Raw genomic sequence first — 25210 nt, forward strand, 5'->3', positions numbered from 1 at the left:
AACCCTCCTGCCAATGCAGGAGATCCCGTGAAGGAAAGCATGGCAACCCACTGCAGTATTCTTGCCTGGAGAATCCTATGGACAGGGAGCCTGGAGGGCTAGTCCTTAGGGTCGCAGTCAGGCACACTGAAGTGACGTTGCACACAGGCACACACACTTGGGGCGGCTTGGCCCTGCTGCTACCACACACGGTCGGCTGTGATCCATGCGGGTCAGAGTGAGCAGCTCGGGCCCGTCCCTTCCCATCTGTCCTCAGGGCCGGTCAGACAGCCTGCCCTGCCATCCTCAGGGAGACAAGGACCCACCGACCACCCTCCCTACAGGTGCTGGGCCTGGATGAGTCCTTTGCCATAGTGGGGCACTTCAGTCATCTCCAGATCAGCCCTGGATGGTGGGCCTGCTTCAGAGTCAAATTGAAGCCCACAGAAATGCAGACTCTGGTCACTGGGCAGCCTGGGCTCAGAACCTGTGCTGGGACACTCAGGAGGCCAGCCCCTGGGGTTCCCACCCAGGCTCCCAGCTCACTGGGGCATCTCCCAGTGCTACATCAGGGCCCACTGGGGCTGGCGTGTGGGCTGGGGGTCCACCAGTGCATCTGGGGAGGCTGGTGCCAAGTCCACTTGCTGGGAGGATGGCTGGGCCATTCCAAGTGGGCTCGGAAAACAAGGTCTGTCACATGGATCATCCAGGGCCAGGTCAGGGGCCACTGGCTGGGAAAGGCGAAGAGCCGGCTGAACCCCTGCTCTCGCTGCTTACCCAGGGCCTCCTATCTCTGCTCCAGTTCACCCTCCCGCCCAGGCCCACCCAGGTAGCTGATTGTTGTTCAGTTGCCCAGTCGTGTCTGACTCTTTGTGACCCCATAGACTGCAGCACGCCACACTTCCCTGTCCTTTACCATCTCTCAGAGTTTGCTCAAACTCATGTCCATTGTTGATGATCCCATCCAGCCATCTCATCCTATCTACCCCTTCTCCTCCCCCAGACATCTGCCCTCAATCTTTCCCAGCATCAGGGTCTTTTCCAGAGTCAGCTCTTCGCATCAGATTGCCAAACTATTGGAGCTTCAGCTTCAGTCCTTCCAATGAATGTTCAGGTTGATTTCCTTTAGGATTGACTGGTTTGATCTTCTTGCAGTCCAAGGGAGTCTCAAGAGTCTTGCCTTTCCAACCACAGTTCAAAAGCATCAATTGTTTGGTGCTCAGCCTTCTTAACAGTCCAATTCTCACATCCATACATGACTATTGGAAAGACCATAGCTTTGACTAGATGGACCTTTGTCGGCAAAGTATGTCTCTGCTGATGTCCTTTCAAATCCCTCAGCCCTTCTGGGAACACAGCCATTGGTACCCACCACTCAACACCAGGAGCTCTGGGCCACTCACCCTGGGCTCTGTATAGAGTGAATATGCCTCCACCCACCCTCCCCCAACACATACACACAACCCTGTCTGGTGCCTGAGCAAAGCAAATGAAGACAAGACAGACTGAGGTGTAGTTCAAAGGTTGGTATCTTTTTTGGTTTCCTTTTCTGCTTTTGTAAAGAAAAATAAGGTTGTGTTTTTATTTGAAAGAAAACATAAGTCAGCCCCCTCCTGGCCCAGCCTCTCCCCTGCCCCTGGGAGGCGCTGGGACCACAGGCCCTGGACAGGAGGGGCCTGGCTGGCCAGGGTGAAAGAGGGCTGGGCACTCAGTTGGAGCTTCCTCAGAGCCAAAGAAGAAGGGCATTCGGGAATGGAGTTTGGCTTGGTTAGGCAAAAAATAAAATTAAAAAACTCGACACACATGCCCACTGTACAGATGGGGGCCAAGAGGCATCACCTCCGAGTTGGAACCATCTCTGGCAGTTGGAGTCAGGGACCTGAAGTGGCCCCCGGCCCCCCAATTCCCCGTGTTCCGGGGTGGGGGGCAGGGCAGGAAACAGTAGCTCTCAGGAGTGGGGGAAGTCAGAGCAATCCTTCCCCACATGGTAAAAAAAAAAAAAAAAAATACTAAAAAAGCACCCGAAGCTTAAAAAAACTAAACCTCCCTGGCAGGGAGAATTGGGGGCATCCTGCTTAGGAGCGGAACGCCTGACCTGGCAAAAATATGTAGAAAAATAAAATTAAACTTTATCCCTGAATGACAGAGTGAAGACCCTTCCCCTGCTCTCACGACCCTCCCCCTAAGGAGACTCAGAGTTCACCGAGTGGCACAAACGTGCACAGACACACGTAGGAGTGTGCACGCACGCACGCCGCCCCACACCTGCATCCAGAGCCCGGGACAGCAGCGTGGGGATGCTGACTCCCGCAGTCTTCTCATTCCTCACGGCACCGTGAGGGTCCCTGTGCCCGACTTTTGAGGGCAGGATGGGACTCCAGCCCAAGGTCGGGGGGCTGCGTGGGGCACAAACCTGCAGTATCAGTTGGAAGGGCAGTGGCAGGACCGAGGATTTCGGGGTAGGAAGCAGGCCAGCCATGGTGGCCTGGAGACAGAGGTCACACTGAGCCCACTGCGGCCGCAGGACGCCCAGAGGAGCCGAGTTCACGGCAGGATGGGGGCAGGGGTCCAGGGTCCTCAGAGACCTGTGGGCAGAGGGGCCCAGCAAAGCCCCTGAGGGCAGTGCATGAGGGAGGGGCCTGGAGACAGGGTGGCCCTGGGTAGTGTTCTCAGGGTGGCCGGGCTGCTGCCTGGGAAGGTCACCAGAGGTAATAAAATGGGGGCACAGCAGGGAGAAGGGAGCTTGCGGGGGTGCTTACACTAGTCCCGCTGGGCCCCAGAGACCCAGGAACTCTGAGAAGCCCTGGGCAGGAAACTCACTGCCCACCCGGGGGAGCCAGAGGGCAGGCCCAGCCCACAGCATGGCGCAGGACATAGGCAGATGCCGCCGGTCCTCGAGGGGGTGTCCACCGGGGCTTTACCTTCCACTTGACCGGGTCAAGGAGTACAGTACAAAGAGGTGATCACAGCCCGGGGATGCGGGGTCGGGGGGCAGCCCAGCTCCTGCTCCCCTCACAGTAGTAGTGGCATTCCTGCCAGGCAGGGCTGGACGGTAGGGAGGGGACCCCAGAGTCACGCAGCCCCTCCAGGATCTCCGGCTTGGGGATCAGAGTGTCAGCACCAAACGCACAACTGATACCAGCCAAGGAGGACTGCGCCCCTGAGACCACGCCCAGCCCCGGAGTCTGTCAGGTGGGGAGAAGGCGGCGGGGAACAGGGCTCCCTCCGGAGGCGAGGTCAAGGGCCCTGGAGAAGAGGGCGGAGGCGGCGGGCCCTCTGGAGGGCCAAGGCCGGCAGTGGTGGCAGCGGCATGCACCTGGGCGCACCCTCCGAGGTTCTCCGGGTGCCAGGAGGCTGCGGACCACGGGTCAGCGCAGGCTCTGGTACAGGTAGGCCGAGGTGAAGAGGGCGTTGGCGGTCAAGCTCACGGCCAGGAGGCCCCGGATCACGGAGGGGCCAAAACGACCTTCCAAGAGAAAAACCGAGACCAGTGAGCTGAGCGCTGCGGCGTTGAGGCCCCACCCCCAGGGGGGTGGGCTCCCCTGGGCTGAGGCCCCGCCCCTAAAAGCCTTCCTATCTGAAAAGACCCCAGGAACCTGCTGTCATTCTAAGTCTTCACTCTTTTTTTTTTTTTTGCACCCTGCAGCTTGTGGGATCTTCCCTGACCAGGGACCTGGCCCTTGGTAGTGAGAGCGCAGAGTCCTAACCACTGGACTTCTGGGGAATTCTCAAGTCCTGACTCCTTGAAGGTACCTCCCCTCCTGACCCTGCACCACCTAGCAGGTACCTGGCTAGGGCAGTAACACCTGTACCTTGCCATGGGGACACCAGCTTTACAGTCAGGACAGGAGGAGGCCCCTGCCCAGGCCTCAAGGTAATAAGCTGCTGAGTGGGCCCCCCCACCCAAAGTTGATGCTGCTGGGTCATGTCCCAGATCTGGGGGCGGCCCCCATTTCCGGTCAGCCCAAAATGATTGTTTCAGGAAAATCCTTGCTCAATACACACGGCTTCCACATGCCCCAGGGGAGTGTCAGGACCTGACCACTGGGCTTTACCCAGAATCCCGATTCAGTCTCATAGCCCACCCCCAGTTCACAAGCTGAGAAGCCTGGATTTGAACCCAGGCAAACTGCTGCCCAGCATGGCCTGCAGCCTCTGCACTGGCCGCCAGCGTGCCCAGGCCGACACCCCCCTGGGGAAGTTTATGGAATGGTGACAGTGTTCTTTACCTGCTGTCCTCCTGAGCAGCCGCAGGCCACACGTGGCCTTGGGACACCTATGTGGCTGGTACAGGTAGGCAGCCAGATTCTTATTCTGATTACACCGTAACTGTTAGCCTTAAGCAGTCACCTGAGGCCAGAGGCCCCTGTGACAGTGCAGGCGCAGACCCTTGTAACCTGGGCGTGGGGTGCTGTCTGCTGAGCCACAGGGGGCCCAGCAGGTGCGGGGGCATCAAACCACCCTCTGCCACCCGAGGACCCTTGAGGGGCTGTTCTCTGACAGACAGGAGGGGACAGTGGCTGCAGACCCACGGCCCTGCCCTCTTCCCCACATTCCACAGGGTGCAGACCTCGCCAGCTGGTGGGCTCCTCGGCGCACCCTCGGGTGGTGGTGTCCACCACACAGGAGGACTGGGATGAGTCGTCCTCTTTCTTGATGGAGCGGCTGCTGCAGCTGCTGCCCCCTTCTGGCACTGACTTCGTGTCTGCAGGGAGAAGGGGCGTTTCAGTGGGAGCTGGGGGAGCACCTCCAGGGACAGATGTGGGCAGCTCCACCTCCAGTCCCAGGATGGTCCATGAATGCGGCCGCTGGCCATCCAGCCTGGCTGGTCCAACTCGCTTGGCCTGCCCTGGACAGTGGGTGGCCTGTTCCTCACTCAGGTCCCGTCTGTGTAGCTGCCGGGAAGAGAGGCAGCTTTGGGTCAGGAGCTGCAAACTCAAACACCACTAGGTATGGAAGACGACGCCACAAGCAGGGCTACGGAGGGGCAGAGGCTGGGGCGAGGGGCCTCAGCCTGCCCTTCTACCTGTCCAGCCCGGTGTGGCCAGAGCTTCTGATGTCATGAGAGACACAGGAAATCCACAGGTTCGTGGGAAACATCTAGATGTTAAATGTTGAGGCCTAAGTTAAAACGTTCTAGAACGCTTTGTAGAAAAACAGCATTTGAACAAAATAAAAAACATCTGCAGCCCGATGCACAGAACAGAGGATCCTCCAAGTCAATTGCAAAAGAAGGAAATAAAAGCAGCCAACTAGGGGCAAGGTCCTGAAGGGTTCAAGGTCACCAGAAGCCAGGCTGTAGAGTGCCTGGACTTGGGAGAGCGGCCACAGTCAGGTAAGAGCCAGGACAGGCCCCGAGCAACCTCTTGATGGTGTCCCCATCACTGCACACTGACTGGAGGCCTCCCATGGCCCGCAGGGCTCTCCCACCTCCAGGGCGAGGTCAGAGGGCCGTACCCGCCGTGTGCTTTGTGTCCCGTGCTGGCTGCTTCTGTGGGGCCGGGGGCGACTCGACAGTGTAGAGGCTGCCGTTGTGGGGCGAGTGTTCGTCGGAGCTGCTAGGGGTGTGTGGGGCGTCCCCAGGGGGCGACGGGAACAGCAGCAGCTTCTGCCCCTTCAGGTTGAGCCGGGCCGGGCTGATGAGGGGCCGGCGGTGGCGCAAGGAGCCGGCGCTGGAGGCCACCGAGCCGGCCACGGAGGGCGCTGGGGAAGGGACCGGGGAGGAGGGGCAGCTGCCCGACAGCAGAGAGAAGTAATCTGGAGGTGGGAGGAAGGCAGAGACGACAACATAGTGAGTGCTCGCTCTGCTTACAGGAGCGCCTATTCTGATCTGTTGCTTTCTCGTCTACCGACTGAGGGAGAAAGGCCAAGGCTGGGCCTAGACTGCTGGGCACAGGGGCCCCTGCTGGGAACTGTGGGAGGAGGCACCCAGGGCGGGGAAGAGGATCGCAGAGCCTCAGCGATGCCCCCTCTGCCCCTCTCCAATTTCTGTCCAAAGTCTCTGCTACCTCCCTCAGCTGAGAACAAGGCATGGGGAGAAAGAAACCCTGGAGACCTGGGCTCAGCTAACCTGGGCCCTGCTCATTTCCAAGTGCCACCTCCACATGTCACCATTGTAAGGACGACGGCACCACAGCTAGTCCTAGAAACTCTGGTGCCCATTTCACAGAAGAGAAAAATGAAGCACGGGGTGTTAGGCACTCGCCCAGGGCTGCACAGCTGGGAGGCCGGGAGCTAGGATTTGAACAGAATCCCCTCCAAGGGCCTGTCTGCCGTCCCGCCCTGCACACACGCTCTGGAAACCCCGGCTCACACGCTCCCTGCCTGAGCCAGCTTCCCATCACTCCCCTTGGCGCTCGGTCCTTCTTACCTGAAACTGAGACCTCCCCGGGTCGGGACACCTGAGATGGAGGGCGGCTCCCGCTGAACAGGTACCCTGAGTCTGGAGACAGGAAGGCAACACAGGTCCCTGGGGAGATGGCCTGTCTCCAACCCCTCCCTGAGGCATGGCTGCTCTGCGTCACCCCACATCCTGTGTCCTCAAGGGCAGGTCCCCGCTTCACAAATAAGGAAACTGGAACCCACACAGGCCACACGGGAGCCCAGGCCTGGCGCCTGCCCTGTGCCCTTCTTTTCTCCAGCCACCTTGAGTCCTGCCTCCTCTGCTAACCTGTCGATGGGTGCAGGGGAGGGGCCTTCCCACCCAGCATGAGCTGCAGGGAGCCGGGGTTAGGCCTGCAGCAGGAGCTGCAGAGGCAGGTAGAGCTGGGCAAGACGGATCCTGGACCGCCAGGGCCGCCTAACACCTGAGCCAAGGGCTGGCCCAGCAATGGCAACTGGGTCCCAGCCCTCACACGTCACTCTGAGACCAACCTGTGTCCCATAGCACTGCCCTGGGCCCTTGGGGCAGGCAGCCTCCTGAGCCCTCACCTCAGGCCTCCCCAGGCAGCAAGGAGACTGCCTGTGGACACAGCAGGCAGTGGCCAGACCCATGCCGTCCGCCAGAGGCCCTACAGCTTGGGTCCCTGCCCCGACCTGGAGGCTCTGCAGAGAACACTGTTCTGCAGATGGGCCCAGCTGCTGGATCCCCAGGTTCCCAAGTCCAGGGCCTTCCTGTCCACTCCGCTCCCCTCTGTCCCAGCTCCAGGGGCTGTTCACAGAGGGCCCCCAGGGCCCCATCCATCAGCCCCAGGTCTGAGCAGGGCCTGAGCTGCAACTCACCTGCTTAGGGGTCTCTGCTGAATAACCATTACCAGACGAGGCCCTTCTCCCAGCAACATGGCTCACGTCAGGTGACATGGAAATGCCTGGAGTCCAGATCTCGGTACTATTCAGGGCTCAGTCTGACCCCCATCAATCCCACCCTGCAGGCCTCAAGCACTACCCACTGCTCAGCTCAAGGTGTGTCCAGTGAGCCGTCCCTCCTGCAGTGTGACCCACCCGCTACCTAGGAGGCCGCTGGACTGCACACAGGGCGAGAAGACGCCTGGGCTCAACCCTAGGTCTTGGCGGCCACAGCTGCTGGGCAAGTTATGGAGAGAACAGGCCCAGGGGATGTCGGGCTGGGCGGGGGGAGCCCCAGCATGGAGGAACTGCTGAGGGGCTTCAGAGAGATAGTACATGTCAGAAAGCCCAGCTTAACCAAGATGCTGCCCACGTTCCTGGAGGCCAGATCCTGCTGCACTGCCCTGCCCTCCAGGCCATCCCCCAGAGGATAAAGCAAACCCTGCGGACACCAGGCAACCTCCCCAAGTGAGGAGGGTCATTGAAGAAGACCCAGCAGGGCCCCTGGAAAGATCCTGCTGGGGAAGGGGAGGGATGAGACAAAGCTTCCTGTGGTGGGGACCAGATGCTGGGCCCACCAGGGCTCCATGAACACGACAGGCTTGAACCAAATCCCTGGGCCCTGGACCACAGAGGCTGGGGGCAAATTTTCCAGCCCCCAGGGTCTCAGGGGCTTCCCAGGTGGCTCAGTGGTAAAGAATTTGTCTGAAAATTGCAGGAAATGCAGGAGACCCTGGGTTCTATTCCTGGATGGGCAAGATCCCCGGGAGGAGGAAGTGGCAACCCAGTCCAGTATTCCTGCCTGAAAAATTCCATGGACAGAGGAATCTGGCAGGTTACAGTCGACGGGGTCACAAAAGAGTCAGACATGACAGAGCACACGATACACAGGATCACAAGACAGCAGGAATAACAACAATGAGAACTGTGACACCTACGCTCGTTAAGTCCATCACCGGGCTTAACCTTCACACAGGGTGGGTTCCACGACTGGCCTCATTTATTTTTTGTGGGAAACTGAGGCTCAGAATGGTTAAGCCCCTTGGCTCAGGCAGTTACTGAGTAGACACACCAGGGTTTGAACCCAGTTCCGCCAACTCTACAGCAGGACCCTCACCCCCGCCTCGAGCTCAGCTAGGTGCCTCAAGCCCCGCACTGCCCGCCGATGCCTTTTAGTGCCACTTACCTGCTCGTGTCAGAGAGGGGATGGTTCCCAGCGAGAGGGCCCGGCTGAGGCGGCCAGGCAGCGAGGAGGGTGAGGCCCGGCGGGGGGACCGGAACAGCTGGTGGTTGGCGATCGGCAGGAAGCCGGGCGGGGTGGGGACGAACAAAGATGGCGAGGGGCCTGTGATGCTCAGGCTCGGGCAGGGGACGGCCAGGCTGGGGCTGGTGGGGAAGAGGCCGACGGAGTCTGCTGGGAAGCACCTATGAGAGAGCCCGGGGGGCATGGGAGAGAGGAGCAGGTCAGCCCTGGGGGTCCTCTGGAGCAGGGCCTCCACCTCGGTGGGCCCCCTCCCCTCCCCCACGGTGCAAGGTGGGGCCCGAGTTGGGGTCCCAGAGGAGGTGTGTGTTAGTTGCAGCAGAAAAGCGGTCCAACCACATTCACGCCATTAGGAGCAGGTGGCTGGGAGGTGCTGGCGTGACCCACCCCTCCCTGCATGCCCCCTCCGATCCCCTTCAGCCTCACAGCAAACTAGGTCTACTACGAGTCTTGGTATTAAAGTGACACTGTCGCCCTCGCCAACCTCACGCCAACCCTTCACCTCGAAGCAGAAACATCCAGTCCTGCACCGGGCGCTCAACTGGGCCACTTCCTGCTTGGTGCCCAGAGCCTCCTCGCAGTGGCCGAGCTCGGGGAGCCCCTGCTCCCCCGGGCCTGACCCCGGGAGTCCCACCGCTGCTGCTCTCTAGTCTCAGACACCGGACACTCCGCTAAAGCCCCTGGCAGAGCAGAGGGGGAGGCAGCCAGGCTTGGGGATCTCCAGGAAGAGGCTCTGGCAGGACGCCAGCCAGACTCCAACTTAGAAAGAGCCATGAGCGATCGCGAAGCTGTCCGCAGACGGAAGGTGACAGTGTCTCTTTAACTTGAGCGCGGTACAGATCACACCACAGGACCCAGTGGCCCCAAGCCAGAATGTCAACCATGCTTCTGATTAAGGCAACTGATTACAGAGGGGGAGGGGGCAGAGGCAGTTAATAAGGGATTAGTCTGCCGTCTGGACCGAGCTGCAAAGGTCCAGCCTTACCTCAGTCCCAGGGGACAACTGAGCCCAAGGACAATGTGCCGACGGACGGGCAGGTTGGCTCAGGCCCTGCAGCAGAGCCGGGGGCTGGCTAAGGCGCCCACCCCAGCTGCATACCTGGGGTACCGCTGGCCAAGCTTCAGTCTACTGATCTCCCTGGTTTTCATCCCTTCCCCTCATTTTAAATAACTTCTAAGAGGGTGGGTCAGCTGATGCCCGCCTGGAGGATCACGTGACCTTTTTATTGCCTTTCTAAGTGCCAGGAGGCCACCTGGACTTCGGAACCAAAGGCGGGCCCAGTGTTTGGGGGACATGGGGAAATCAAGGTGTGGAAACTATCAAGCAAATCTATAGAGGACTCTGGGCACCTGGCTGGCTGGCCCCAGGCTGGACGTGCCTACATTCCACCCAAGGACCCGTTCTGCCTAGGGTGATCCCTACCTCCTTTCCCCCAAAATGCCTGGGGAAGGTTCTGACTCTAAACACAAGACACAGGTTGGTGCTGTCATTTTAGAACTGTGATGCCATGCAGCAGGACAGCGACGACCTTGGGGAGTGGTCGGAGGTCGGGGGGGGATGCTCAGCACCGAGGGGCAGTGTGGGTGCGCTGGGACCCTCGGCAAACTTGCTCCAGTCACACAAAGCCCCGTTCCCTGCACCTACCCCAGGACCCCTGGTTGTTGTGTGCAGCAGCAGCCTGAGGGCAGGGTGTGTGGGCCACAGTGGGGAGTGGAGGCGGGTGGTGGGGAGACGACGACACACATACACACACACACGCACACACACATGCCTGAGCCTTTCCAGGGGGCGGCAGCATGTCTGCCTGCCCTGGGCTTCCTGTGCTACCCCACTGGGCAGCCCATGGGCTGGGCCAGGCCAGGCGCTGGCCGAAGTACACCCCAAGTAATTGGCAAGCTAAAGCCCAGTCAGGCCATGGGTCTTAGAGGTGGCCGGCTGGGTCTGACCAGCTCCTCCCTCGCAGGTCCTGCTAACACCTGGGGCTGCCTACCTGGCACAGGTGCTCTCCCAATCTCTGATGTGAGTGGACAAGGTGGCACTGGGGGGTTGGGGGGGGGGAACGGTTCTTCAGTCTGACCCTTTTGTTGGGACACGTGGTGGCATCACTCAACTAGCAGATCGTGTGAAGTGTCAGGCATGAGCCTTTGTCCTGGCTCCACAGAAGACAGACCCTGGGAGCCTCTGTCAAAAGAACCCCACCTCCACCAGGCTCCCGGGCGCGGCACACAGACCGACGCTTCCTCTTAACAACCCCCACCCCCCACCCCAGAGACCACCTGTGCCCTCAAACCGCATCTCAGAGAGGCATCCAGCCCCAGAACCCAAGCCTGTGTGCCCGCTGTGATAGAGGGGCTGTGGGGAAGGGGCGGGCCGCTGGCTGCATTGCATGCCGTCTGACACTGAGGGGGGCCTCTTGTTCTCCAACCCCATCCTGGCCCGGGCTGGGAGCGGGAGGAGAGAGAGGACGACATTTAAGGAGCAGCTTAGGGAGACAAGGAAATAAACGCGCCACCCAAGGACGGTGGGCCCTGAGCTGCTCGGGGCCCATGGCGCCAGCTCCCAAACTTGACTCTGGTGGGCGCTCCCATCCCTTGAAGCCCCCGCCCCTGGCAAAGAAGCCTCTGAAGGAACGAGAAAGAAAAAACAGAAAAGACGTGGTGCCTGACGCCCCCCGGTCAGAGCAGGGCCCCGGAGGCATTTATTGAAAATACAGCATCAAACACACTACATCTAAGGCCGGGAGTTGTGGTTACAGCAATTACAGGGTCACTAGACAGTCATCCACGTCTACACAACAGAAAGGACGGGACACTGGGCGACGGTCGCAGGCAGAGGGAACAGCGGCCTCTCCCAGGGGCTCCGGGCAAGCATTATGGGGGAGCCTACTGGCCTGGGGTTGGGGGAGAAGACGGTCCCACGTCCCCAACCCCCTTCTGGAGGGTCTGGTGGTGGTCCCCATTGGAGGGGAGAAGAGGCCAACATACTCCCAGGGAATAAGCCACGGTCCCAGTGGTGCCCGCACTTCCTCAGCTGTCGCCAGTAATGTCAGAAGGTGCTGAAATATGCTCCACGTAATGGAATTTGAAGGGACAGATGCGTGGTTTAAAAAATCACACAAACTCTAAAAATGCCAGGAAGCCTTCCTTCGATGAGGTCCATCTCGCGACACGAGGGTGTCTTTCCGTCCCCGCCCGCTAGAGGGCAGGAGAGATGTCTGCTCAGCAGGCTCCTGGCCAGCGTGAGAGCTGGTTACGGTTATTATAAATAATTTAACTTAAATACACGCGTACACACAGATGTCCTGCTTCTACTCAATGCCAAGAAAAGCAGTAATTAGCACCATTCTGCCAGTTTCCTTGAGAACAGGGGATTCCAGAGACCAGGGGACACACAGCCAACAGACACCAGTTCCCCGCCTGGCTCCCGCCGCCCATCTCCGGGAGGCTGGCTCACAGAGGCGAGGGACAGGCCGGCCACCCAACTCCTCCACCTTGTCAGTGCTCTTCCACCTCACCCTCCACCCAGAGCAAGCTGGGCCCAGCTCTCCACCCATGTATCAGGACGCAACGCCACCCAATACACAGGCTGGGGGGTGGGCTGGCTTCTCAGGACCCCAAGAACAGAAGGATGGTGGGGGTCAGGCCTGAGCTGGGCACTCTTCACTCACCCTGTAGGCTCAGTGAGGTGACAGCCCTGAGTGTCACCCTCACACATGTGACTGGCTCGTGCAGGTCCCCAGATCCATACTTGGAGCGGGGTTCGTGCTCACCTCAATGACTAGGACACGAGGCCCTGCAGAGGTGTGCAGCCTTGCTCTACCCCCTGCCACGGTCCTGGGAGGCAGCCCCCAGGCTGAGAACAGCCTCCAGAGCATGTCCACTCCCACGCCAGCACCCCAGGGCCCTGGAGGGTTCCAGCTCTCACTGTACAGATGGCGCACAGGAGGGGGTGGCGGGGCCTGGCCCAGGGAGAGTGAGGCCGAGGCCCTGAGGACTCTGCAGCTGCCCCACGGGAAGGTGGAAAGCAGGAGCCTCCCCAAGAGGCTCCAGAGGCCAGGAGGAAAGTGGTGATAAGCCAAAGGGGGACAAGGGACAAGGACCTGGTGTCATGGGCCTGCGTGTCCCTTGAGCCCCTTACCCAGTGCTAACTTCGGGCTGCTGCTGCTAAGTCACTTCAGTCATGTCCAACTCTGTGCGACCCCATAGACAGCAGCCCACCAGGCTTCCCCGTCCCTGGGATTCTCCAGGCAAGAACACTGGAGTGGGTTGCCATTTCCTTCTCCAATGCATGAAAGTGAAAAGTGAAAGTGAAGTCGCCCAGTCGTGTCTGACTCTGGGCAACCCCGCGGACTGCCACCTACCAGGCTCCTCCGTCCATGGGATTTTCCAGGCAAGAGTACTGGAGTGGGGTGCCATTGCCTTCTCCGAACTTTGGGCAGTTGGAACTTTTTCTGGGCATAATAATGGAGGTGGGGTTTCGGGATGAAACTGGGGACATCCTGGCATGGAGAGAGAGGGGCAGGGCCCCGTTACCTGCCAATCGGAGTCACCTTGGCCTGGGAAGCCTGAACCCCAGCCCTGCAGGGAGCGAGTGGAGGGTTGGGCTGTAAGGGTTGGGGTCCTGCCTTTTCAGGGCAGAGCCAGGGGCTTCCCAGGAGAGTGGGCAGAGTGTGTGTGCCCCAGTTACGCTGTCTGGCTCACAGCGGTGCCCAAAAGATAGGGAAGTAAAGAGCATGTAGACCCCTCCCCCCACCCTTCTGAGTGATCTCCCACCACAGGCTGGCTGTTAGGAGAAACCTGCTGATCACGGGAGAAGCATGATTTTCTATCCTCCACCTCCACATGGGCCTCACCCCACAAACTCATGGTCAAGGCCAGTCTGGGTCTAAGAACTGCATTTCTCCATCCCTGGGGAAGGAGACTGAGGGATAACGGGCTCTCAGAGCAGGGAACCCTGGGGTTAGCCCTGCCTCCTCCTGGTTTCATGAACTCCTGGGGGGCTGACTGACAGCAGGTAGGACCAAAAGGACAGACCAGAGAAACAAGAGTGGGACAAGGTAGGGGGCTCTGCTTGGCCCTGACTCAGCAGCACCTGCCCACACCCAGCAGCCCGAGTGGTCAGGCCATGCGGCGAGGGCCCAGCCTGCAGCCACCGTCGCCAGCCCATGTTGGGGGCTCAGTGACGGGGCAAGGTGAGAGAAGAAGCAGAAAACAAGCCCGTACCCCTCTTCCGATGGTGTCAGCGCCAGGAAAGGGGCCACGGCCAGTGTGGGGGTGCCTGAGCTGCCAGTGGAAGCCACGGGGCAGAGGCAGGCAGTATGGGTGCTGCCCTGTTCCGATCCCAGAGCAGTGGTGGTGGGGTCTTTGGCCAGAAAGGTGGCGGCAGTGGTGACCAGCTAGAAAGCACTTGGGGGTGCTGGGTGGAGGGTGGCTTGGTGGAGCCAGAAAGGAATGGGGGGGCCTGACTCCTAGGGGAAGTGGAGGGGCTGGGCCAGGACCCTAACTTGGGGGGTGGGGGCGGGAGTGAGGCAGGTAAGAAAGAAGCAAGACAGAGGTGCCCTGTCCGGGCTGCGGGCAAAGCCCAGGGCCTGTTGGTCCGTCTGTCCTCCCCCCGCAGTCACTGCTGCTTCTCTGACCTTCGGGGCCGGAACCTCCGTGGGCCCGTCGCCTTCCTCGTGGCCACGGCTGCCGTGAAGCCCACCAGGCAGCACAGGGACGTGGTGCTGAACTTGAGCGTGTCCAGCCAGCTGGGTGAGGCGGCCTGCAGGTACTGCTCAGCCAGGTGCAGCCCCAGCAGCAGGGCCCACAGGCCAGTGGAGAAGGCGTCGATCCTCCGGAGCCTGTGGGGAAGAGTGGGAGTGAGGGCCCAGCGAGGTGGGTGAGGCCCCTCCAGGCCCCCCACCTCCTGCCTCCTCCATTCACCCTGGCCCTGCTCAGAGGAGACCATCGAGGGCCCGAGCAGAGCGCGGGGCTCTCAATGCCACTTCCAACACTTCCTCACCCCATGGCTCTGAGTCAGTGTTTCTGAGCCTCAGTGTCCTACTCTGTACAACGGGGCAAGGAAACCTCCCTCAGAGCTGCGGTGAGAGGAAGGGGATGCCGTTCGGTACAGGGTCTGCATCTGCACAGGCAAGCACTACACCCCGTGAGCTAGGTCACCACTGCCTGACTGCGGTGAAGAGCCTGGGGTGGGGAGAGGACGCAGTGTGGCCCCAGGGCCCCTGCCTCCGCTGAGCTTCCTCCCACTGCGTCCCTGCCCCGCACGCACCTGATGCGGCCGGCCAGCAGCATGGCCAGCAGGCAGGTGAGCAGGCCCAGCGCCACGACACCCATCTGGTGGCTCTGCCCGAAGGCCCAGGCCTCGCGCAGCTTCTCGGCCGCATGCTCGGGCAGCAGGCCCAGCAGCTGCCGCCAGCCCTCAGCCCCGGTGGCTGTTCCGTTGTCTGGTGGGGCCGAGCCATTGCTACCAGTTGGCAGGGTCGGGGGCAGCGGGGCTCCCGGGGCAAAGGGGTTGCTGGTGCCGTAAAGTGCTGTCGTCAGCAGGAAGGCACAGGCCAGGAAGGCGAGGGCCCGGAGCACGATGACCTGCGCTGGGGCCTTCACCGCAGACGCGCAGAAGCTCTGAGGGAGGGAGAGGCAGGTCAGCGACAGGGCCAGAGCCACCGACAGCCCTCCGGGTGCCCACTCTGTGCATGGGGGTCTGGCCAGGGGCCCCCAGCACTCACAGAAGAACCACCAGCTCCCAGTGATCAGAGGTGCCCTAAATTCTCACGCACTCTTGGCTTCGTTTCTGGTTCACCCGTGGGTCCCATTAACCTGTCTCATTTCTGGGCCTTCACTCCACTGTGAGCTACTGTGGGCGGGGGGACTGTGCTGCCACATTCTCTACAGTAATCCTCTGATCTGATGGTGACCTTTCTTTCAAACACATTTTCCAATCATTTTCAAGTTATTGTAAAAAACTCCTACCGTGTGGTTTTAACTAGAATTTTAATGAACGTACACACAACTCTGGTCAAAGTTAAAAAGTACCGGTTACTAACTTTGTTAACTTAGGCCCATAGCTGTCCCTCTGAAACTATCACAATGTTGTTAATTGGCCATGCTCCAACATAAAATACAAAGATAAAAAGAAAGAAAAAACAATAAGTTGTTCAGTCTGAAAGACAGTGGAGGGGGAGAAAGCAAGGGTCAGCGCAGCTCTCTGTGCAAACAGGCGTGCGGGCCAGTGGTCAGGGGCCTGGCTGCAGACTGGAAATCTCACACCAGCTGGTTGGCCAGACGGCCACCACCAGCTAGGTACCTCTGGGGACCCAGGGCGAGGGGAGAATTTCTTTGGGGAGGATGGTGTTTACTTCTAAATCCACCTGCTCCTATATCACATTTTTTTATGGCAGGACACTCCAGCATCTGAGCAGTGACAAAAACTAACGATGGTTTTAGCCAGCTGGTCCAAGGTTCAAACCCCGGGGACGCCGCACACCAGGCCCTCTCCCTGAGACTCAACCTCCCTGCCTGGTTTCCAGGGTACCTCGGAGAGCACCCACTACAAAGGTGCTACAGGAATCCCCAGAGGTGCTGGGAGGGGCCCAGGCTCTGGAGGGCAGCCTAGAAACCCTGGCCATGACACAAGTTCTCCTTGGGACCCCCCTCCCCCACCCCTGCTCCACTCTGGCTTGGGGCACAGGTTGGGAGGCGGCCCCACAGGAAGGTGGCTGCCCCAGAGGAAGGGCCTGGCTCTGAAGAGCTGCCCCTGGTCACCGGCCTGCCCTCCGGGAAGGGGTCTCCTGCACAGACTTGGGGGCTGGGACGCCCCTTGCACCTGTGTGTGGGTCTGGTCGGCCTCCCGGCGCTTGAACTGGTGGCTGAGCAGCAGGGCGCGGAGCTGGCGGTTCTGGTGCTTGATGTAGTGCTCCACGGCCGCCTGGCACGGCCGGCACAGCTTATACATCTGCTCCAGGTGGTGCCGGTACACCTCGATCTCCTCGTCGTACCTGCCCTGCGGAGGGGGCACAGGCTCAGGGTCCCGGGGGTGACCATGTGCAAGTCATCCCTGTTCTGTACCTGCTTCCTCAGGGGCTCGACAGGACCAATGGCCTGGGAAGAGGAGCCACCCACAGCCCTGGACACAGCAGGGCCCCCAGGGGACGTTCCAGCTAGTTCTGCGGCTGCCAAGGACACACCTCGAGGCCCGAGCCTGGCATGTGGCCCTTGCTCAGGCCCTGCTCCCGGACTCCGGACACCACCTGGGCTTGAACAGATGGGCCACCTGGAGGTAGACCTGCCTCCTCACTGAAGCCCAGCGGTCCAGGAAACACGAGAAAGCCCCTGGCCAGGTCAGGGCCTCGGCAGGAACTGAAGGGCCTCTGCACTTCAGGAACAGCCCAGGCAACGCGAGGCCCACCCTTCCTTCCCCAGGAGATGCAGCACATGCTTCCCGGTTTGCAGGGGAGCCAGACATTTCAGTCTGCAGGGGCAGGAGGGTCCTGGCTTGTCTCTTGCTAGGAGCGAAGGTGCCAGAAACCTGCCCTGACTGCCCCGTCACACGTGCCTGCCCTCCTCTTGGCAGCCTTCCCAGCTTTCTCCACCCAGCCCCAGCTCACCTCTATTTTCCTCCCTCCCCACCTCCCTCCCAGACTGGGCCTTGGGGAAAGTCAGGGTCTCTGAGCTTCAGCAAGCATTGTCTCTTGAGGTCACGGAACCCCCAGACTGGGCGAGGAGAGATGGGCTAGATGACAAGGCTGCTGGCCTCCACGTGGACCCAGGAGGCAAAGGGCTGACATCCAGCCTCTGGGCAGCACCCGCCTCCCCTTGCCCTCCACGAGCCAGGAGCCTCGCCCACTCCAGAGCCAACTGCCCGCCAGGTGGTGGGCTAGACGGACTCAGAGGGACACGGACAGGTTGGACCCAACAGAGCCCCACGCTGGAGCCCAAGGACCCTGCCTCCCCTCGCCCAGGGACAAATCCCTCTGGACTGGCAGGTGCTCCCAGGCTTGGGGCCCCCACAGCAGTGACCACGAGACAGGAAGTGTGAGAAGCGCGTGGCTGAGATGACACATCCGGAATGCAGGCCAGCACGGGGTTCTGGGTGAGGAGGGGGTGCCCCTCAGCGGCTCTACTGCCTCCAGCATCCCCAGCCCCCCACTCACCTCGTCACGTGGTGAGAAGGCGGCCAGCTGCTTGACCTTGGCGGTCTGGTGGTGGCTGCACCTCCGGCACAGCAGCACCTGGCTGCTCACCCACTGCAGGGGCTGGGCGGGGGCGCGGGGGCCGGGTGAGCCGCTCACCACGTGGTTCAGGTGCTCCAGGTACTGTGCGGGGATCGGCTTGTTGTAGTCACCATTCTGAGGGAGGAGGACCCGAGTCAGGGGGAGGCCTCCCCACAGGCAGGAGCCTTCCGCCCCCGCTCAGGCCGGGCGCCGGAAAGAGGTCCCACATGCAGATACTTCCCCAAGGTGGATCGCTAACACTCCCTCTCTTTACATGCAACACGGAAGCTCTTCTTCCAAAGGAACTTCACAGGGAACCCCAACTCAGGCGAGATGCAGAGTCTGAAAAGACCTGGGTCTGAACATAAACCCGCCCATGTCACCCTGGCTCCCTGAGCCTGTGCGCTGGTCCTCAGAGGAGGCCCTGGATGGTGGCCGGGGTGGGTGGGGGCGTACCTCCTGGAAGCCGTTGTACTGCTCGCAGTGGGGGCAGTCCCAGCAGTTGCGGTTCCCGTAGGGCACCACCGTGTCCTGGTTGCAGAACCAACAGTTAACGACGGTGTGTGTTGGCTTCATCCTGCGGACAAGGACAGAGTGGAGTCTGCGGGAGGATGAGAGACCAGGGAGGGTGGGCGGCAAGTAGGGCGGGGGACTCCATGAACCCGTCCACGGGACCTGGGCTTATCCTCAGCCAACCAGGCCAAGCCTCCTTGACCCTGGGGTCAGCTGGAGACGGACCAGGAACCCGGGGCCAGCCAGGCTACGGGCTGACAGGGACCTGGCTCCAGGACCTCCCTCCTTCCCTCCCTCAAGGCCCACAGACCTGGGCCCATTCCCAGGCTGAGGAAACGGTGCTCCCTGGGGAATTTCCAGATGGACGGGGCCTCGGTGCTCACAGAAGCCCCAGGAGAGCCAGGGCCAAGGAGACCAAGGGTGGGGACTGAAGACAGCTGCTCAGCCTGGGGCCAGCCCCCCCTGGCTTGGGGACAGGACAGGCTGGCCACAGCGGCCCTCGCCAGCCACATGCGTGGTGACAGGTGGGTGTGCAGGATAATCCCAGCCCAGACACTGAGGGATCTGTGCTCGAGTACCCTCCATCCATCTCCCTGGCTGTTCGGCGGGTGTGTGTCAGGGGGTGGAGGAGGCAAGGACATGGCAACTGCCAGGCAAACCCCTCCAGTCTCAGAAATCTACGATAACAGGTGGCAGCTCAAGCCTGGGGTCCTGGCCTTGCCACTCCTGTCTCCCCGCTTGCCCCCAGAGCCCACCTCCAGCTGTGGGGTTGCCGTCTGGGCCTCTGCTGGGATGGGCAGTCATACCACACGTGGACACCCCTGCTGTCCAGAGGATGGCACAGCCCCAAGCTTCTGGGAGCCAGAGTCCTGGCTCTGCCAATCCCTCCTCTCTCAGCCTTGGCATTTGCGTGTTATCAGGGCCCAAAGACACAAGACATGTAAGGGTGCTTTGTAACACAGGGCGCTGACTCTGGGGTTGTCCGGGGGCCTGGCCCCCTGGAAAGAGAGCTCCTGCTTCTGACACTGAGCTGCCTCCTGGCCTTGCCTGTCCATGGACCATGGGCAGATCACAAGAGTTCTCCAAGCCTCAGTCTTATTACCTATCAACTGTGGACAAGACAAGTGTGGGAAGTGCTTCCAGAACCTGGCTGACTGCCCAATAAACAGCAGTTTACATGCGGAGGGCAGGGGAGGAGAGAAGCAAGCCCAGACAGAGGACATGGAACCAGACCCTGCAGGGAAGGGTCCCAGGGTCCACAGCGGGCACCCTGGCTTGCCCCAGCATCATCGAGCTGGAGGGCAAGGCTCAGAAACAGTAGTGCTGGGCAGCCTGGCCCCATGGTCACGGTGTGGCCTTCAGGGAAAATCATTTTTCTATCTGGCTGATGCGGATAGCAACCATCTCTGCTCCAAAAAGCGTGCTGAGGGATCAAGTGAGAGAACTGAGGGAAGCGCTGGGCTAGGCAGGTGGTCAGCGGAGGCATTCTGACAGCCTCACTGGCCTTCAGGCCAAGAGCAGTGGAAGGAGGCGCCTAGCGGTGTGGGAACCCTCTCTGCCGAGAAGCCGCACTTGGGCAATTAAGCACTTGGCTTTCTCTCTGTTAATCTGTAACCGCTTTACAGGCTTCTCTATAATAGTGCACGAGGGCAGGCGTGTCCACAGGGGCGGTGAGGCAGGCCCAAACACCTTTCCCCTGCTCCCCTGGGTCCTGCTGGCCTCACGATGGGCCCCTTTGCCCCTCCACCCCAGATGCCCACCATACCACACCTGTCACTGGAGAGAAACCAGCAGAAGGGCTGGCAGCCCATGAGTAAAGACAAACAGGAAGTGAATAAAGATGACCAGTGGTGGGCACCTGTGGTGGGCGATCAGGAACTGAGGCTTTGGGCTTGGGGGGCCAGGCACGAAGCCCCTCCCACCCAGGAAGTCATCGTTTTCACCCTCAATCACCAGCTTCGTGGTGGGGAAGTGAGCCCGGACTGGAAAGGGGTGGTCGGGAGGGGAGGGGGGATTAGGCCTGGGCCAGCCCAGGTGGCGCTAGTGGTAAAGAACCTGCCAGCCAACGCAGGAGACGTCAGAGACGGGTTCCATCCCTGGGTCGGACGAGGGACCTGGTGGCGGGGCATGATAACCCACTCCAGTATTCTTGCCTGGAGAATCCCATGGACAGAGGAACCTGGTGGGCTACAGTCCCTAGAGTCACAAAGAGTCAGACATGACTGAAGCGACTTAGCACGCACATGCTGAGCCAACAGCTCTGGCTTGGTAATCCCTGCCCAGGGTTGTGGGGGTGAGGGTCTTCTCTCACAGACAGAGCAGCTGCCGGCCACCCCGACCAGATGGGTTCCACCTGGTGGGGTGTCATCCCCCACAGCTCCTCTGGGGAGCGCCCTGAAAGCACGCTAAGGCCTGTGAGCAGCAGATGGACCAGCGATGCCAGGTGTGGATGTCAGTTCTCCAAGGATCAGCGATGTTCCCGCCTGCCTGGAGCTTCACATGCCAGACACGTGGGTGCATGTGACTCACACTCGCGGGCTGCACTTGATGGCTGACCTTGCAGCTCATAGTCTCCACAGCGGCTAGGCGGCCCTGGCCTGTGGCACTGCACCCGCCTCTACCGGGCCTGACGTGGAAGCCAGCTCAGCCCCATCCTGCTCCTGCTCAGGCTAACGCCCCCACCCTGTGCCCCTCCTAACCCCTTGACCTACTTCTCTCCCGAGCCAACTACCTCTGTTCCCAGCGAAGCTCTGGTCAAACCCCTTGTGGTAGACAAGATCAGAGGGGCCAAGAGACAGCGACCCCGTGACACAGCAGGAGAGACTTAGATGGGTCGAGGCCAGGCCACCTACAGTAGAAGACCAGGCTCCAGAGGATGGGCGGTTGGCTTGGAGGCTCTGGAAGGTAATCACCCAGCCCCTGCTGCCTGCGTGCTGAGCTCCTGGGCTCTGCTTGGGTCAGGGGAGGCCTGAGGCAGCCAAGGGCAGGATGGGCCCCACGGGAGGAACCAGGGGGCAGCTGTGTGTTCTGGAACCATCCCTCCACAGCACCAAACACACAACGGGAAAAAGATGAACACAGGCCCTAATGATGGTATTGCCTTGTGAGCCCCAAACATGCATGTTTAGTCATAGCAAAGCTCGTGCCCTGACATGCTGCCACATCCTAAGAGGTCAGGTGGGGGCAGGGGGTCAGTTCCAGCCCACTACTCTGAGGGCTGCAGCTCCATGCCCCTTGGTCCTGGCCCCTGCCGGGGGTGGGCATCAGCTGTGAGCCCAGTGCAGGGTGACACAGAGGAGACACTGTGTGGGCTCAGTCCCTCTTAAGGGTTGGGGGCAGGGGTAGCGGCGCTCAGAGTCTGGGGGAGGCCGATGTGTCAAGCAGTCTCCACCACACCAGGCTCTGTGAAGTCCCCCAAGGGGGACTGGGCACACGGCCTGTGACCCGTGTGCTGGTCCAGCAGGTCTGGAAGATGGTCTCTGACAGTCAGGCTGGTTTCCTTAGGGCTCGAGAGGTCAGCCTCCCAGGTGACGGGTCCCTGAGGGACCCCACACACTGCCTTGCTTGCTACTCTGTGCCCTGAGTATTGTGCAATCCACCTGCGAGAATCCAAGGGCCTCCTGCAGAGCAGAGGCACCAGCACCAACGGGCCTCCGGGCCGCCCACTCCAGCCTCTAGGCAAAGCACACTTCGGTCCACAGCGGTCCAGCCAACACCAGACAGAAGGCCCGGGTCTGCTCTCGGTGGATGGCCCTGGCTCCTCAGCATGGCCCAGCTGGAGAGGCACAGGCTGGGCTAGAAAGGAGGCAGAGATGCACGAGGCTCCCCACTCCCCGGATGCAAGGACAGAACGACTGCACAGGGCAGCTGCGACAGATGCCACAGCAGAAAGCCAACGGGCAGAGCGTCAGCCGTCACCCTCAAGGACAGGCCTGCCGGCCAGCAGGGCCAACAGGCAGATGGCCTTCAAATGGCTGGGACTGCCAGGCAAGGGAGTGAGGACCACCCAGTGTGTGTGCAGGGAGCCAGACTGCATGGCTGCAGGAGAGCGTGGCGAGAGGTGTGCAGGAGTGTGGCCGAGGCTCCACTCCTTTACCCAGGAGGCTGCGCCGTCTCGTCTCCAAACACCAGACAGTGGACAATCCAATAACCACGTCTGGGGGCTCCAGCAGCCATGAGCAGGCTGTGCCGGCAGAAGATGAACACGATGCCCAGCAGCAGAGTCTGGGGGTGAGAGTCTGGGTGAAGTGGGCACAGGAAGCCACAGAGACCGCCCGGGTCCAGGGCGAGCAAGCCCGGCGAAGTATAATCTCGGCTTCCACCTGGCCTCCTGGGTGCAGAGCGGCAGCCAAGGTGCTCAGTGAGGACCCAGGGCACGAGGCTTGGTTAGGAGCTGAAGGGTCGTGGTGTTGCTGGGCAGGAAGCCCGATCTCCTCGGCCTCCGTTTTCTCATCTGCTGAATGGGGCCACCAGCAGCACGCACTGCCCCCCAGGTCACAGGCAGTCCAGTCAAGAGGACTCCATGGGCAGGAAGCCAGGCTGGCCCTGCCCGAGGCTCTGGGTACCACAACACTTCAGAAAAGCAGGCTCCTGCCCCTGCTCCATGGCCAGTCCTCCGTCCCTGTCCCTCTCTGCTGAGCCTGCAAACACCCACCCGGCCAAGTCCATTTCCAAAAACAACTCTCCTCACATGCCCTCTCTAGGGTCATTTAAAACCCACACTATGGCCAAAGCCGTTCCTCACTGTCACCGATCTCCTCCAGGAGGGAGAAGGGCTCAGTCTGGGGGCTGGTCTTGCTTCTGAATCGTGACAGTGGCCAATTTATGACCCCAGATAAAGCCAGCACTTAAGGAGCATCTCAGAACCTCCCGGGAAAGGGCTGTCCTCTCGGCCTATGGGTCCCAGGGCCACATCACGACTCAGGTGTATCAGTGGTACCCTCGTGGCTCCCCTCAGAAACCTCGCAGGACACTGCACGCAGGTCTCAGGCTCTTGCCTCCAGGAAAGGGAAGGCTGTGGCGGGCAGCCCAGGAAGGCAGACAGGCTCCCCCCACCCCCCACCCCCAGGAACAGCTGCAGCACAAGAGAGGCACAGTGGGCACATCCAGCTCAAATCCAGCCACACAATATGGGTGGGGGCCACAAAGCCTGGTGGCAGTGCCTGGCCCAGGCTGTGATCTCTGGGCTGACACTCTTTATTGCATTTCCTGGGAAGCAAACCGGGCTCTGGACACACCTCTGCTGTCAACATTGCTCTGGGAATCTGAGCAAGTGGTGAGCACCTCTGCACCTCAGTACCTTCGTGTATAAAATGACTGATGTGAACCAGCTGATCCTGTGAGCCCCTCCAGCTTCCAAAAACTGGGCAAAAGCCTGGACGTGTCGAATTGTGGGCTGTCAAGGGTCCCGCGGGGCCACCCCCTCCGCAGCCTGCCATTCTGGCTCATCCTGCAGACACAGCTGATGTCCCTCCCACCCCTTCCTCCCCCGGGAAGACTGTGACTCAGTCGCTCTCACGTCTTTTCCCCTTGGGTAAGAAGCGGTACACGGTGGTGGCTAAGGAAGAACAGACAAGCCCTCCAGGTTCAAGTCCCAGCTCCCCCGCCTGCTGTTGACTGGCTGTGGGCAAGTTCCTTTGCTTCTCCCACCTAAGAGCTGAGCTTCCAACATCTGCTGCTGAAGCTACAAACCCACCCACCCAGAATGTTCTCCAGAACGTTCTCACAACCCCACCTTTTTTCCTGTTCCCTGTAAAGGTGGATCAATTGGGGAGACAGTGGAGATGCCCCTGAGGTCCTCCTGAAATAAGAGGGCCAGTAAGCTTTTATCCCTGACCACGGAAGCCCATGATAGGCCAGCTCTGCGTAAGGGTCAGCAAGGTCTGTGAACCTGGGCCAGGGCAGGGGGCCGCCACTGAACCCACCCAGCAGAAGCCCAGCGCAGTATTTAAACACCCCTAAAGTATGTCATGTCAGGCTTTCCTGCTCTTGGAGGCTGCAGAGTCCAGAGGTTAGGGACGCAGGCTCCACGGTCGGGATGCTTCAGTTCACATCCTGACTCGTCTAATTGATAACAATTTTTGCAGCTCTTTTGTCCCTCCGCTTCTCTAGACAGAGCACGGCTGTGACTGAAATGGGCTTATATGAGATTACAACAACGCCTGAGTGGGCCGCCTCAGGAACCGCCGGCTAGTACTCAACCTACCGCAACGTGCTCCTGAGGACCAGGGATCAGGGCTCCGGGCGGAAGAGAGCGCGGCTGGACACCCGCTCGTCTCTCCCGCAGGGTTTGGGGGCCCAGCAGATCCTGCAGCTCGGTCTGCACGGTCTCCGCGGGGGAGGAAGTTCGTACCCCCCACGCGCCCCACATTCCTGGGCGCCCCCAACCCGCTCCGCCGCTTTCCGACAGAGGAGCCCCAGCCCGGTTTTCTTTCCGGGGGCGGGGCGTGCACGACGGGTCTCCGCGCTGGGGCTCGCGGGCCGGGCCCCACCGCCACGCCGCGGCCTCGAGGCTGACGGACAAGAAGGCGCCGGGCGGCCCGGGAGCTGGCGCGGGTGGGGGCGGCCGCGGGCGGAGGGCGGGGGCGCGATACTCGCCGGCTGCGTGGGCCGCGCGCACTCACCTCCGCGCGATCCGGTAGAGCAGCACGCCGGCGGCGGCGCACGCTGTAACCCCCAGGCCGCCGGCCAGGCCGGCCGTGGGGCAGCGGGCCAGCAGCGCGCTCACTCCCTCCATGGTTCCCGGTGCGAGCGGTGGGCGGTGGCAGGCGGCGGCGGCAGCAGGGCCGAGGGCCGCGGGTAGGACTCGGAGCGGCGGCGCGCGCCTCCTCCCGCCGTGACCTTCGTCGCTTTGTAGCCGGCGCGGGCACGCCTCCTGACTCGGCGCGCTCCCGCCGCGCAGCCAATCGGAGCGCGGGGCGAGCCTGGTGGGCGGGGCGCCGGCGGAAGTCGCGGTGTTGGCCCG

The 25210-nt window shown here is 61.1% G+C and overlaps 1 protein-coding gene across 3 annotated transcripts; it reads right to left on the reverse strand.

Moving 5' to 3' along the window:
* Positions 1-1490: 1490 nt before the first annotated feature.
* On the reverse strand, positions 1491-25112 carry TMEM201 (transmembrane protein 201). 3 transcript variants are annotated; one of them, XM_061382819.1, is made up of 11 exons: positions 24870-25112; positions 18190-18310; positions 17674-17868; positions 16347-16523; positions 14793-15145; positions 14161-14364; positions 8450-8688; positions 6350-6421; positions 5437-5736; positions 4550-4684; positions 1491-3445 (listed from the first exon to the last, which is right to left on the reverse strand). In XM_061382819.1, the coding sequence occupies exons 1-11, from the start codon at positions 24980-24982 to the stop codon at positions 3348-3350; spliced, it is 2007 nt and encodes a 668-aa protein (XP_061238803.1). In that variant the 5' UTR covers positions 24983-25112; the 3' UTR covers positions 1491-3347. The 3 variants fall into 3 exon arrangements, with proteins under 3 accessions (XP_061238803.1, XP_061238804.1, XP_061238805.1); XM_061382820.1 differs by lacking the exon at positions 24870-25112 and adding an exon at positions 24452-24859; XM_061382821.1 differs by lacking the exon at positions 1491-3445 and having other exon boundaries at positions 4591-4874.
* Positions 25113-25210: the final 98 nt, after the last annotated feature.

The sequence above is a fragment of the Bos javanicus genome, chromosome 16 (assembly GCF_032452875.1).
Source record: "Bos javanicus breed banteng chromosome 16, ARS-OSU_banteng_1.0, whole genome shotgun sequence".
Taxonomy (NCBI): Eukaryota; Metazoa; Chordata; class Mammalia; order Artiodactyla; family Bovidae; genus Bos; species Bos javanicus.

Coding starts and splice junctions, on each gene's coding strand:
- TMEM201 (XM_061382819.1), bottom strand. CDS start 24,982: ATGGAGGGAGTGAGCGCGCTGCTGGCCCGCTGCCCCACGGCCGGCCTG. Junction 8,689..14,160: donor CGGAGGTTCCGGCCCCGAAG/GTCAGAGAAGCA, acceptor GCTCTCTCATAG/GTGCTTCCCAGCAGACTCCG. Junction 6,422..8,449: donor CCCCTCTCTGACACGAGCAG/GTAAGTGGCACT, acceptor TCCTGTCTCCAG/ACTCAGGGTACCTGTTCAGC.